A 16,168-nucleotide genomic window follows, 5' to 3' on the forward strand; every position below is an offset into this window, starting at 1 on the left:
CACATCGCGGTATTTTCGATATTTCTGGAAAATCCGCGATATATGTATATACATGGGTTATGAAAAAAATCCGCGAAGTGGTGAATCCGCGATGGTAGAACCGCGAAGTAGCAAGGGTTCACTGTATATATATAGTCACTAGGTTGTGTCAATTAGATAATAATTGGGAGGCGGTAAATTAGACGACTTTTAGATCGTAAAGAGGATTTATTGTCGACGTTAATTTTCACAGAAACATAAGCAGAAATATTCTTCAAGCGAAGGAATGAATCTCTTTAAGTAAATCATTAACAGAACTGTAATCTCTCTAATTACACAATAGAAGAAATATAAGTCTCTTGATTATTTCTAAATTACTGGAACAGTTTACTGTAGAAATGCTCATAAGTGGTGGATAACAACGTATCACTTATAAATTACAGACACACTCGGGAAGAATGGACACAAAAGAAAAACGGCTCTATGAATAAGATTGTTGCAATACAAAAGAAAAGATACTGTGCGTTTTGTTGCGTATCGACGCCAGCCATGGCTGAGATAAGCCTTAGTTGGCAGATGGGCCAACTATCAGTTGCTCACTCACGACTTGACCTTGACCTGAGGTAACTACTCTTGGATTCCCAGCTGTTCTTATTGCACACACATTGCTGGGGGGTATGAGGGTTTGTCTTGCCTTTGGGTAGCGGTGGCAGAATATGCAACCTCATCCAGCCGGTTCTTGCTTCCTTTATGTCCCCTCTCCCCGGTGTACCTATTGACATGGAAACTAATTCAATACCAGTGTGCTTGGGTCTGCAGATATCTAACAGTGACAGGAAATTCACATTACCCAGGAACGTAAAGATGAGGTCACTGGTCGGCAACCGCCTGCCTGATTCCTGCAGTGAAACTAACACAGTTAACTCCTATCAAGTATTTGTCTAAATTCTCATGAATGACTTCAGAGACGAATGCAGCCACCTTAGAGTGAGAGGATATGTAACGGCTCCTCACTTATCCTTCCCCTTAGTTGATTAGACTGGGTAAAGTCTATTGGGGGTGCAGATATCTATGGTTATCTTCGGATACGTCCCTGATTATACACGATATCTTTGGATAGTCGTTCCGGGGGTTAGAACCCTGTGATACCTGACGGTAGTTCTTTTGTAATATCACTCGCAGAAATATTATACAGTAGGAAGCTGCCGAAGGGAACTTCCATCAACACAACATGGCTATCTCAACCAAAAATAGATTTTTCCTATGTCAAAATCCATTTTATAGACTATGAGAAAGCTTTCCATTCTGTTGAAACATCATCAGTATTGAAAGCCCTTCAAAAACAAGAAATAGAAGAACCTTATCTTAGAATACATGATGATACTTATACAGGAAATACAGCAATCCTAAAACTGCATAAAGATATTGAGTAAATACCTATTGAGAAAGAAATTAGACAGGGAGACCCTATTCTCCTAAATTATTCACATCATGGCTAGAAGTTTTTAAGACTTTAGATTGTAAAAATGTAGAAATTAATATTAATGGGGAATACCTCAACAACTTAGGATTTGCAGATGACATAATTCTGTTTAGTGAATCATAGGAGGAATTACAATAGACGATAAGAGATTTGAAAAGAGAAAGCCGATATGTACGACTGAAAATGAATATGAGTAAAACTAAGATAATATTCAGGAAAAATGCAGAGAGATAACAGATAAGAGTTATGGATGAGCTTCTAGAGACTGTTAATGAATATATGTACTTAGTTCACTCTCGTATCCATTTTGCTCTGTTTCTAGTCTTTTAGTGTTATTCACATTATTATTCTTGCCATAGCTCTCTGAGTTGTAACAATCTTATGTTCTAAGGCTTTAGTATGTTTTCAAGTTTCTGAGACATAAGTTAATACTAGTAGGACTATCAGATTAGATACTTTTATTTTTAGAAAAAGTGGCAATTTACTTTTCATAATCGAATTTTGTTTACCAAAAACTCTCTATCCCGAGCTCAACTTTCTTTAAATTTCGGTTTCATGTCATGAGGAAATGCTTATTGTTTTTCCTAAGTACATATATTCATTAACAATCATTTTAAGGTTCGTACATAACCCTTCGTTGTTGTCACTCTGCCTTTTAATTTATTATTTTAGTTTTACTCATATTCATTACCATTTTTACATTTCCCAAATCTTGGAACATTTTAACAACATAACATACGGTGTGACTATATTCTGATTTACATGATTTTAGATTTATATTTAGTTTTACTAAGTAATAAGGAAGTAATTAAAGATAAACAAAAGAACAACCATGTTGTTTTGCTGGTAAGCTACACACTGGTATGTAATGTCTTCTCTCATGTTAACATCGTTGCTTATAGGGTGAGCGTAAGCCCGTCCAGTCAAAAGGACTCTTCAAAATTAAACTTAAGAGAGAATTACGGAAGGGAGGATTGGAAAGAGAAGTTAGGGACTGGAGTCCAGATGATGTTGCTGCATGGCTGGATGGATTGCACCTGACAGAATATAGGGAGTCGTTTATTGGCCATGACATACGTGGATCAGAACTCTTGAATCTAGAGAGAAGGTATGTTATTCTAACAAAGATTGTTTATATTATTGTGGTTCAATACATACAGTAGTCATTTGTAAGAAATTAAACTGTTTAATGTATGTTTAAAGAATTGTACCTTTTAAATTCAATATGGTATTTCATTACAGGAGTCTGGGAATTTTTTATTTATAAAAGATTAGATCCAATTAATTGTAAATATAAGAAGTACCAGTTAGTAGAATTTAAGATCATAGTGGTGTAAATTCACTTTTAAAATTGCTATCTTCTGTTCATTAAGTGTAAGTGGGTACGTTCTTTTGCATTATATTTTAGTTGGTGTTTTTAAGTTATTTAGATTAAAAATAATCTTAAGGAAGTCATGTTTCACTTGTAGTGAATATAAAGTCAAAACGTTTTGTTTACAATTATCATTGTTTATCACATTACTTTACAGAGATCTCAAGGAACTTGGAATTACAAAAATAGGACACCTTAAGAGAATCTTACAAGGAATCAGGGAAATAAAAGATTCCAAATCGCACATATAAGTGGAATCACCACACGTAAAATAATTCTACCAATGTATAAATGAAAGGCGAAAAGGGAAATGGTTGTTCAGCGGCTGACGCAGTGTATGGGATCAGCTCTTGCAAGGTTGTATGTAAGCGATCACATTTTGTTTATGTACTGTATGTTTTTCTCTTTATGTCCTGTTGTCAGGTATTTTTTGTGCAATAGCCTGATGAGATATTGAAGACTATTGAGGTCACGCGAAACTAAAAATCAGGAAACAACTTAGCAAGCCTTTTCCATAACATGAGGCTTTGATATACATTATATATTTTTAATAATAATTTACTATGTGTGTACATAGGTACAGTAATTATTAATGTAGAGGATGGCTCTCTGATTATTTCTAATGCATTCATTTTCGTTTACAATTAATTGAGGAACAGAAATTCGAATGCACAGTGCCCTTACTTGTTATACTCTAAGTACAGTTGGCTAAAACGGAAAAATATTTTTGGCACTTTTACATTTTCTAGTCGTTAAGTTAATCTTCATTTGATATAAGAAAAAAAAACAATTCGTAAGGGGCAGCTGTAAGACAAAACTTTGATATGTAAGAGTTTATCTGTTATCATTGCACACACCCAAGCCCTTTGAGAGGGTCGTTCCAAAAGGTGATGCCATTATAGTTTTTCATAGAGCTCATTTTTCGATGATATAAAGCTTCTCTTGGTTATGTCGGTTGCAACTACAGTAATGATCAGAGCTAATGCTGTTTGAGTTCACTCATCACATGAAAAATTATTTAGCGGAAACTGTATATATATATATATATATATATATATATATATATATATATATATATATATATATATATATATATATATATAAAATATATATAAATATACATACATACATACATACATACACAACAACAACAACAAGAAATGCAGCTGTTTCTAGTCCATTGCTGGAAAAGGCCTCACATTAATCCTTTCAGGGTTTTGTCCCTTTTCATCACCACGGTGACCACTGTGGATTGGTGACGGTGGGAGACTTTAATCTGATCACTCACAACAAACTGACATAGTATGGGTTGCCTCTAATAGTTCAGTTTTGCTAGTCATTGTGATACACAAACTCTTTCACCATATAAAGGTACCCGCACTCATATATATATATATACATATATATATACATATATATATATATATATATATATATATATATATATATATATATATATATATATATATATATATATATATATATATATAGCCTATAATGAGAATGACAGATAATAGATAGACATCAAATATAACCAAATGGGTCACAGGAGATTTATAAATATATATATATATATATATATATATATATATATATATATATATATATATATATATATATATATATGTATATATATATATATATGTATGTATGATACCTCGGTATTCGACCATAATTCGTTCCAAAATGATGATCGAAAACTGATTTGTTCGAATACCGAATTATTATTCCCCATTACAAGGAATGTAGAAGTGAATAATGTATTCCAAGCCCCAGTTAATTCGCTAATAGTATGACATATTACATAAAAAAGTATATAGGTATTTATTTTTTAAACAAACAGTAAATAGAATAGCAAACAAAACTCTCAAAAAAATAGAAGTCCTTTAAGCATAAGAAAACTTCGCTTTTGGTTGCGATATAACAATGTAAGATTATGGCGGTGTGCGGAGGAAGGTAAGAGTTATTGCCGAGAGGGGAAAATCTCCTTCCATAAAACGGATTTTGAGCGAAGCGAAAAATCTATTTTTGGGTGAGATAGCCATGTCGTCTTGATGGAAGTTCCTATACGGTAGCTTCCTTGTGTATATTTGACTATGGTGATACTCCCAGAGAATTTACCTCAAGGTACCCAGAATTCTAACTCCTGGAGCAAATATCCCTCATTAAATGAACCAGGGATATCGCATAATATCAGAGTACGTATTCTTGACACGCCACATAGCAATCTGCAACCCGAACAGAATTAACACTTCGAAGGGGTCAAGTGGCAAGAAAACGAAAAACGAGAATGAAAGGAGAGCCGCTAGCAAGGCACCTCTCCTATCTCGCTTTGAATGCGTACATAGCGCCGCCGACGGCGCCATCTGTATTCCTTGTAGCGATACACGAGGTGCTACAGATACTGTATATAGGGAGGGGTCCTATAGCCCTTTTTAAAGAAAAGGAAGGGCGAGTTCATCAGGACGACATGGCTATCTCACCCAAAAATATATTTTTCGCTTCGCCCAAAATCCGTTTTTTGGGCTCAGGCCATGTCGTCCTGATGGAAGTATACCAGAGCATTACTGTATCTGTGGATTCTCAAAATGTGCCGTACTCTCAAGAAGGTATTTCCCGGTCAGCCTATACCTAGAGACCTAAGGTGTTACCGTCATACATCTTTTCATCTAAACATAGACTATGTTAGTGCTTCCTGCCCCCTACAGGGAAGAGTCATACTAGACTCTGGAAAAGTCTCGAAGAGTACATATACCTATGTATGAATAACAGACAAGCCAATATAGTGGTCTCACTCTATATTATGTAAAGCAAAGTTTGTAAAAGAACCGCTGTGTCGATATGAAATACCAATAAGCTCTAATAGAAGGTTCTATTACTGGATTGGGCAAAGGTTTATATCCGGGTAGGAAGAAATTTGTACATCCGCCACCGTCCCTATAGGGCATGAAGTCCTCCCCACTAGGGGAAAGCATAAACCAATGAAAGTTTGCTTGCAGAAAGGAACAATCTATTAGGATTATTCATGTTAAAGTTATCCATAGTTTAAGTAATGCTAAACCATTTTCCAGTAAAATGACACGGGCGAATGAGACGCAAGGTCCACAAGAACTAGTTTATTGACAATCAATAAAATAAAAAACAGGTTAATCAGCAATTATACACGTATGAGAAGAGGATAACCAACAAATAAGCATAAGGATCATAGTAAGCAGAAAAATTGTTTATCTGAAAAGAAAGAACATTAGTGCCACTTTTAAAATTGAGATATTGAAATCATAAAAGTCTGTCTTACTATTCAATCACACTGGCATTGGAAACGCTTGGCACACGTGTCTGCACTTATGCTAGGTTCACCTTTGATTATGGAACAGTCAACGTGGGCACCTTGGTGCCCTAACACTTAGTCTGTAGAACAGTCTGTGACTACACACCCACCCTAGAATTAATCGTCCCAATCAATTTTACTGTTCCTCGCAGAGTTAAACAGTAGGTTTGACGACACTACCCACTGCTACCACAGACCTCTTCAGTTGCTCCTCTTGCTTCGCATAGTGTCTAAAGAATACTCTGGAAGACTTCCAGCCCGTGTATGACCGAAGATGTTCGAAATCCATGTTATTAAAGAAATTTATGGACGAGGCAACTTTCCTCGGATCGTGATCTGCGGGTGTACTATCTGGATCCGCTCTGCGAATAAAATAGGTGATTTTTGCCCTTAGTTGTTTCAGAGATAAATTTGAACCTGATGTTTCTCCCCTAAACAGCTGACCTCCCCTAAAGTCTGAAGTTCTACGAAGATAGACCTTTAGGCATTCCACTGGACATAGAGATGCATCTTCTTTCAGAGGGCAGATTCTCCAGGGTAGCTCGTTCTTGGCAAGAAACGTTGGGTCCGGAAAAAAGTTCAGTTCTCCCCCATCTAAGAACTGAACGCGACCTTCCTCTCGCGAGAGGGCTACTATTTCACTAACTCTAGCCCCTGAAGCGAGTGCAAACAAATATAACTTTTTGGGTCAAATCCTTTAAAGCACACTCCTCATTGTTCATCAGCGAAGCGAAATGAAGAACCTTATCCAGAGACCATGAAATGGGTTTTGGAGGTGCTGATGGTCTGAGCCTAGCACAGGCCTTCGGAATTTTGTTAAAAATGTTGTTAGAGAGGTCGACCTGGAAGGCATATAAAATAGGTCTTGTCAAGGCAGATTTACTGTACTCGTTGATATCGTGTTGGCTGCTAAGCCTTGACCATGGAGGTGGATGAAGAATGATAAGCAGAAGTCCGTCGAGATCTTTTGTGGCTTCTTCGCCTTGACAAAGGACACCCACTTCCTCCATGATGACTCATATTGTCTTCTGGTGGATTTGGACTTATATTCCTCTAAAAAGTCTATACTGTCTTTTGATATCCGGAAATGCTTTCTCACCGCTAGGGAGAGAAAATCATGAGCTGCAGGTTTCGGATTTTCAGTGATGAAGCACAGACAGTCGACTTCTGAACTCGCTGGGTCAAAACTGGATCGGGTAGCGGTAGAAACTTCAGCCGTAGTTCTAATGCCGCTTTTCCCTTGAAAGATCTCAGTTTGTCGAGGACCCTCAATAGAAGGTTGTGAGGAGGGAACAGGTAAATCCTGGACCATCTGTTCCAGTCGAGGGACATAGCGTCCACTGCTTCCGCTAGGGGATCCTCGTACGGGGACACGTAGAGAGGTAACTTCTTGTTGTTTTTCGTCGCAAAGAGGTCTATCTGCAGTTCTGGGACTTGACTCAAGATGAAGGAGAATGATGCTGCGTCTAGGGACCATTCTGACTCTATCGGTGTGAACCTGGATAGAGCGTCTGCCGTCACATTGCAGACTCCTTGAAGGTGAACTGCTGACTAGTGCCATCTTTTCTTCTCCACTAGTCGGAAGATGGCCAACATCACTTGGTTCATTTGGGCTGATCTCGAACCTTGCCGATTCAAAAATCTCACTATCACCTTGCTGTCTAGTACCAAACTTGTGTGGATCGAGCGGCAAGGGGAGACTTTCTTCAATGTAAGAAGTACTGCCATTGCTTCCAGAAAGTTTATGTGAAATTTCTTGAATAGGTTGGGCCAGGATCCTTGGGCCTTCTTCCGGTGAGAATGACCTCCCCATCCCTCCTTCGAGGCGTCTGTATGAATAGTCATAGAGAGAGGAGGTGGCTGGAGAAGCACTGATTTCTTCAGTTGTTTGACTTTGGACTTGAGAAGCGTACGTAGACGAGTTGGTACTGGTCTTATCAGATCTCTTCGCGCGTTTGATGCATATTTCCTCCAAACTCAGGTTGCATCCTTTAGCTGTGCTCCTAGCACTGGGTCTGTTACTGAGGCAAACTGGAGAGAGCCCAGCACTCTCTCCTGTTCGCGTCTTGATATCCTTTCGGAATCCGGAAGTCTCTTGACAGAAAGTTGGAAAGTTGGTGTGACAGTAAGTCCCAGTGGATTCCAAGCCACTGGAACTTTTGAGATAGAGAAAGCCGAGACTTTTTTCTGTTGATCTTGAAGCCTAGATGTTCCAGGAACTGGATCACCTGTTGGGAAGCTTGCATGCACTCTGTCTTGGATGCTGCCCACACCAGCCAGTCGTATTGATAGGCCACTACTTGGATTCCTTTTAGGCCTAATTGTTTGAGAGCTGCGTTCGCCAGCTTCGTGAAGATCCTTGGGGCTATGTTTAGCCCGAATGGCATGGCTCTGAAGGCGTAGAGTCTTCGTTGTAGCTTGAATCCTAGGTAGGGGGAGACTTGACGATTGATTGGAATGTGCCAATAAGCGTCTGACATGTTTATGGAGATGGTAAATGCCCGCTTGGGTAGTAAGGTCCTTATGTGTTGTAGCGTTAACATCTTGAACTTGCAGTTCACTATGAACTTGCTGAGTGGCAACAAGTCCAGAATGACTCTGAGTTTTTATGAGTCCTTCCTTGGAACACAAAACAGCCTTCCTTGGAACTTGATGGACTTTACCTTTTGGATTACTCTTTTCTCCAAGAGTTCTTGAATGTATTCTTCCAGAACGGGGGCAGAGTGTTGGAAGAATCATGAGCATGGAGGTGGAGTGCTGTGCCAACTCCAACCCAGTCCATTCTTGATTAGGCTGTGGGCCCAGGGATCGAAGGTCCAACGATCCCGAAAAAGATGGAGTCTCCCTCCTACCGGAAGCATTTCACTTTTGCTGCTGTTGACCTGAGGCATTGCCTCCTTGACTGCGACCTCCCGTGAACCCCCTTCCCCTTGAGGGGCGTCTAGATGAACCTCTGGCTGTTCCTCTAGGTCTTGCTCGAAAGGTAGTAGACTGCCCTTCGAATGCTGGGTCAAATGCCTGAGACTGTGTAGTCACGGCTTGGGGTACCCACTGGTACGTGGTCGGGGTTTGTGCCACCATCTGGTGCACTGCGGTCAAAGGAAGTTGCTGCTGTTGCTGTCTGTATGGCATGGCTGGCCGAGAGGGTAGCCTAGGCTTCTTAGTCTTCTTCTTTGGTTGGGGACCCTCATCCGGGGAAGACTTTCTTTTAAGAGATAGGCCCCACTTCTGGAGAAGGTTTCTATTTTCCGCGGCGGTCTTATCCACTACCTCTGTGACCGCTTCACTAGGGAAGAGGTCTTTGACCCAAATGCAGGAGGAGATTAGTTTCCTCAGCTCGTGCCTCACCGCAGCCGAGGCGAACACGAACTCCCTACAAGCCCTCCTAGCTTTGACGAAGCTGTAAAGGTCCTTCGTCACTGTGGCCAGATGTGTCTTAGCGACTACCATAAACATCTCTTGAGCCTTGGGGTCACTTGCCATCGTCTCTAGAGTACTTTGCAGAGACATTGAGGCGGCGAGTCTTTCTTTTGTCTCTTGCTCCCTACGCAAGAGAAAATCAGACAGCTTCGGGAGGTCTTCACCGAACTGACGTCCGGCAATATCGGCCTCCAACTTCCCAACTGAAAAGGTAAGATGGACGTCCTTCCAGTCTTTCTGGTCCATGGGTAAGGCCAAGGACAGAGGTTTACCCTCCTCCAAGGAGGGGCATGGTTTACCTGCCTCGACCGCTTTCAGAACAGCCTTAAACCCTTTTTCCATGAAGGGAAAGGCTCTAGTAGGAGAGGCCACGAAGGAAGGATGCTTCTTACTCAAAGCAGGTACCTTTGAGTTTGTGAAGCCCCTCTCCTTCAGCGAGCTTGACAGTAAGGCCTGAGCTTTAGCGTGGTCAAAAACTATGACCTCCTTCGGCTCCGTCTCTTCCTTTGAGGCTGGTTCCTTCCTAAGGCGGACATAGCAGTCCGGGTACGACTCCTAGCTGGGCCAGAATTCCACCTCCTCGAGGGGGACTGAGCCCAATCTCTCCGAGATGACGATCTTTCCCGTCGTCATAGGCATGTGCTCGGCATACCTCCAAGGGTTGGCATCCGAGCACAAGGGAAGGTCCTTCACGTTGAGCTTCTTCTGGGGCCCACGTGATGCTGCAAGTCTTCGCATCTCCAACTTCATTGCAGCTGCCTTCTCATTATTTTCTTTCTGCATTTGCTGGATCATTCCAACGATGGAAGAAAGAGTCCTTCCAAGATCTTCTGGGATAGCAGACGATGTTGAGGGAACAGGTTCAGGGGCCTGAACCGGGGTAGCCGACTCCTCGTCGAATTCTTCCTCTTCATTGGCCAGAGCCTGGGTCAGCTCCTCTTCCTGGTCTTCTGCCAGAAGGTCTTTTTCAGTGTACTCGGACACCTCAGACATCCTATCGTCCAGTTGGATGTCTTGCAGGGCGTCCGAGACTTCAGAATCCACCGGAATCTGAACCAACGGTATCTCCGCTTGAGGCTGGGGAATCACTGCATCCGCTGATGCCTTGGGGAAAAGGTAAGCCCTCATCTTCTCGCTTGGAAGAAAGGGGCCAGAAGTATTCTTCTGGAAGCCCCTCACCCAGGTTTGAAGCTTCTCCCTCGCTGCGTCCCTTGACCCCACCGACTTAGGGGCGTCAAACGCCTCGGTAATCAGGTTAGTGCAAATTGTACATACCTGCGAGTCCCAATACCGGAGAGCACCTTTGGAGACTGCGCATGCTGCGTGCCTCCTACACAAATCATGTCCGCAGAAGTTCTTGCTGCGGACGTTGCAGAATAAACTCCCACACTTCGGATGGTCCTCCTGTAAAGAGAAGAAAATTCCATGAGTATCAAGTGAACAACGTATCACCGGATAACTAATGTTATGTATACATAGCTTAAAGTAACTAAGCTAGAAAGGAAAGAAGGAAAGACACACACTTGTATTTATTGCCCAGTCAATTGCTGTAACCTTCCAGATAATAAAATTTTTATGGTTATTCTATTCTAGAGTAACCGATAAGGTATTTCCAGAGGAAAAATAGGTGTAGCTCACACCAAAATAAGTAATTTTAATATACTGGATAGTTAATAAAGAAAGAACTCACTTTCTTCATCTGTACGGTTTCACAAAAGGCTGTACAAGACAACACAAGAGTCTTGGAAAAACTTAGTGTTATAATATATTCTATACTATAGTTTTCTCCATGCAGTATATCCTATACTGTAAAAATACTGGCTACTGTATATAATATAATGTGCTGGCCAGCATGTACCTTAAATTAGTTCCAAAGTATACTACCTTTAGACTATTGGGTGGGAGAGCGCTGGTTCAAATGTTTGTGCCGGCCGGCAACTAAAAAATGATAGCACCCGGCTGCCGACCGCTAATCGTGGCGACCAGTAGATCTCATGGTGTTCTTCTATTGTCGGCCGGCAATGGTATGCTACCAATGCCGGCCGGCAGCAGAAAAGAACCAGAGAACTTCCACCTGCCCGGCTGTCGGCCACTCAGGCCGGCAGTCGGGCTAGGGTACAAACACTAGAAGAGAAACAGAATGGATGTAAGGATAAGAGACGGTACTGCCTCACAGCCCGGCATCCAGAAAGAGTGAACATAAGGAAGGGGAGAATGTAAATTCAGGCTTCCATCTATCCAATGCCGCCTGGCTCTACAGATAGACATGGATGTGAGACCAAGGGAGGTCTGGGAACACTCTACAGAAGATAGGCCTTTGCCGGCCGGCAAGTTCGTGCCGGCCGGCAAGGGACTGAGTCAGCTCCACATCTTAACCTATACTAGGTACAGATGTAGAACGACGGACAGAGATGTAATGGCTAGGCCATCACTAAGAAAAGAGGGGGAAAGGGGGGAAGAGGATCCTGCAAACTCTGCTTTAGTAAAAGATCAGCCAAGAAAGCTCATCCTAGCCAAGGGGGAATCCTAGGAGGGAGGCTGGCAATACTTGCCATCTCCCTCAGAACTAAAACAAGGTTTGGTGTTGTTATTCACAGGAAAAGAAGGATCTTATCCTTCAAACCGAGAACAACTACACTGGACTAGTCTGCTAGATCACAAGAAGAAGGGATCATCTCGTACAGAAACCTTCAAAAGTGGTCTAGGGAGGCTAAGCCTCCTGTGTCTGCCCTAGGCCTAGCAAATGAATCTCATTCTCTATGCTAGAAAGAAACAGACCCAGACTAAAAACTCTGATGTCCTGCCCCCTCCTGAAGCCAGATTCACTGGAAACAGGAAAGAACAAAAACACCCTAATATAGTTATATCTAAATATTTATTCAGATAAACCATTAGGGTTAAGCCCAAGGCTTAAACAGAGGGAAAAGGGATTGCGCATTCTCCGAGGAGAAAAGAGCAACCGGAGAGTGTGAGAAAGTATACTAGGACCCCATAGGCAACTAGCCTAGGCGTGAAGAGAATCGATTACCTAAATCACCGAAACTCTCTCGTATACTATCTTGGAAGAAATATCAACAAAATCTTATATGTATAAAACTGCCTAAAGCTTCAATAAATTTTTTAAAACACTCGGAAATCTGAATATCATGCATGAAAGTACTAGGGCCAGACGTCTAGTCTACAAAGCCTAGCGTAGGCCAGGATCGGTAAATCATTCGCAGAAACGGAAATAATAATAGCATCATATAAAGAATTCCTATGTAGAGCTAAATAGCTAAAATTATTAAAGCATAACGGCCGGGAATGTCACTCTGGCTAACTCAATGACTCATGCATGGCGAGCGACAGCGTCCAGGACGCCTCCGGTAGGCAACAGCTCTTGTAACGAAAATATCGCTATCGAATTATCTTAAAATCACCAAGAGCTTGCATTTATACATAATAGAGATAATACTCAACTTTCCAGAGGCAGAAGAGGCTGGAGAAAGCATCATGAGGTTGAAAATAATCCAAGATAAGAGAGTAACACAGGGAAAAACACCGAGCTGTTGAGCTACGCAAAAAGGAATACAGATGGCGCCGTCGGCGGCGCTATGTACGCACTTGAAGCGAGATAGGAGAGGTGCCTTGCTAGCGGCTCTTCTTTCATTCTCGTTTTTCGTTTTCTTGCCACTTGACCCCTTCGAAGTGTTAATTCTGTTCGGGTTACAGATTGCTATGTGGCGTGTCAAGAATACGTCCTCTGATATTATGCGATATCCCTGGTTCATTTAATGAGGGATATTTGCTCCAGGAGTTAGAATTCTGGGTACCTTGAGGTAAATTCTGTGGGAGTATCACCGTAGTCAAATATACCCAAGGAAGCTACCCTACAGGAACTTCCATCAGGACGACATGGCTATCTCACCCAAAAATAGATTTTTCGCTTCGCTCAAAATCCGTTTTATGGAAGGAGATTTTCCCTTCTCAGCAATAACTCTTACCTTCCTCCGCACACCGCCATAATCTTACATTGTTATATCGCAACCAAAAGCGAAGTTTTCTTATGCTTAAAGGACTCCTATTTTTTTGAGAGTTTTGTTTGTTATTCTATTTACTGTTTGTTGAAAAAATAAATACCTATATCATTTTTTATGTAATATGTCTTACTATTAGCAAATTAACTGGGGCTTGGAATACATTATTCACTTCTACATTCCTTGTAACGAATTATTATTCCCCGTTACAAGGAATGTAGAAGTGAATAATGTATTCCAAGCCCCAGTTAATTCGCTAATAGTATGACATATTACATAAAAAAATGATATAGGTATTTATTTTTTAAACAAACAGTAAATAGAATAACAAACAAAACTTTAAAAAAAATAGAAGTCCTTTAAGCATAAGAAAACTTCGCTTTTGGTTGCGATATAACAATGTAAGATTATGGCGGTGTGCGGAGGAAGGTAAGAGTTATTGCCGAGAAGGGAAAATCTCCTTCCATAAAGACATCTTGTATTTGAGGTTCAGGGTTTTTTTCCTTTTCTGTAACTTTGCGGCAGGTTTTTCTTTGATTAAAAACTGATCCAATACATCTTATTATAAATATTATAGAAATACCAATATTTTATAAGACTTCCAAATTTATCATGCAGTTAACTAAGAGTTAGTGTCATTAGTTCTCAAATGGGTGTGTAAATGAAAATGCATTCGTTGTGTGTTTCCATGAAATAAACAAAACAATGGGTTTCCTTTTTGAGCGTCATGTTATAGATATGGCTTTATTTTGCTTATTTTGAATTCATAGAGCTACAATCAGTAAATCAACATTTTGTAATACCATCATATTTACATGTATTAAGAATACTATTTATTATTCATATATGTGCATATCCTCGAGAACAGTAGTTTGATATTACTTTTCTCAGATGACTTCTCTAATAAGAAAAGTTGATTTCATTGATATAGAATTATTCCTCAAGTAAGTTATTCATGATGAAGATATGCCAATAAGAAATAGGTTAAAAATGCATTTATTGATTTTCCGTAAATAAACAGTAAATGAATATAGATATTACCGAACTATGTAATTCGACCTCTTATGGTTACTGAAATCTCAAAGGCTAGGAGGTAACAGCAGTACATGTAAGTCGGCACACCGATATGCTGAGATCACCCTTCGCAAAGGGGAGCTCCAATGGACTGCGCAGTCCTAGCATAGGAGATCACGAGCGAATGCAGAATGGCGGACCAACGGATCGCCGACGAGGGCTAGGCTAAGCTTAATAGGTCGATGCCGCAAGTCGAACGAAAAATCAAAGAGGCTAGGAGGGAACGGCAGTACAGGTAAGTCGGCGCACCGACAAGGGGAGAACACCCTTCGCAAAGAGGAGCTCCAAAGGACTGCACAGTCCTAGCATGGGAGATCATGAACAAATAAAGCATGGCGGACCAACGGGTTTGCCAACAAGGGCTAGGCTAATCGCCAACGAGGGCTAGGCTAAGCCTAATAGGTCGATGCCGCATATCGATTAAGAAATCCCAGAGGCTAGAAGGGAATGGCAGTACAGATAAGTCGGTGCACCGACAAGGGGAGATCATCCTTCGCAAAGGGGAGCTCCAAAGGACTGCACAGTCCTAGCATGGGAGATCATGAACGAATGCAGCTTGGCGGACCAGCGGTTTCGCCAAGGAGGGCTAGGCTAAGCCTAATAGGTAAAAAAAAACCGGGGGATCAAAGGCAGGCATGCAAAGGGGCCCAGTAAACTAGTATAACCGAGGAAAAAACCCTCTAAGGGTAAAATGGCCACTGCCAACGAGACCAGTAAGAAAGACCTGATTGCCATCGGCGAACCCATCTCCGACAAAATTACCACTCTCTAAGCTAGACTAGCCGGGACCGATACGCATAAAACTAAAACTTAAACTACATTAATGCATAGTAAAAGTAAACACAAAACAGAGCCTAAGGCATCGTAATGCTAAAATAAAGCTAGCTAACGTGATACTAGTGAAATAATACTAAGTGAACACGAAATAAAAAGGACGGTCACGAACTTGACATGGCGCCCAATGGCTAGCTGGACTCGGAGTGCCCGGCTCCGTCATCGCCATAAAAGTTAATTAGCCCTCCTACAATTCCAATTATTGGACTAAACTATAATAATACGGAATCCTCCTTTCCATTCTTTCTCTCTCCCTATCAGTTAGTGCCGCCAGGCACTAGCCTAACCCCGGTAGTATACCGGTAAAACTACAGTATATGACAATACAGTAGTCAGTATATCTGCAGTATATAATGATACAGCAGTTAGAAAACTACATTATACAATGATACAGTAGTACAAGTAATTCTAACATACTCTGTCTATCCTTTCACAGTCTATTGTTGTGACCGTATAAAATGTTGAGGTGAAGTATTCCTTCATCCCCCTGATGAATCCTTGGATCGTCGGGACACTTATAAATCACTATTTAGTATTAATATTTTACAACTGGAGGAGTTAGAGTAAATATTCACTGACTCCGGCTCTACGTACGGGAGTTATTCCACTCTGTATTTTCCCTTATAGGGAAATTAAAATATTAATATTGACGGAGGTCACAG

General features: G+C 41.0%; 1 protein-coding gene across 1 annotated transcript in view; it reads left to right on the forward strand.

Annotated features, from left to right (window-relative positions):
- The window catches only part of LOC137614911 (diacylglycerol kinase eta-like), a 773,025-nt gene that overhangs the window by 737,163 nt on the left and 19,694 nt on the right, over positions 1–16,168 (forward strand). Inside the window, exons 20-21 of the mRNA XM_068344565.1 lie at positions 2,365–2,570; positions 2,992–3,198. Of these exons, the coding sequence (XP_068200666.1) occupies positions 2,365–2,570; positions 2,992–3,085 (300 nt within the window). The 3' untranslated portion in view covers positions 3,086–3,198. The remainder of the gene's footprint in view (positions 1–2,364; positions 2,571–2,991; positions 3,199–16,168) is intronic.

This window comes from Palaemon carinicauda, chromosome 21 (assembly GCF_036898095.1).
Source record: "Palaemon carinicauda isolate YSFRI2023 chromosome 21, ASM3689809v2, whole genome shotgun sequence".
Taxonomy (NCBI): domain Eukaryota; kingdom Metazoa; phylum Arthropoda; class Malacostraca; order Decapoda; family Palaemonidae; genus Palaemon; species Palaemon carinicauda.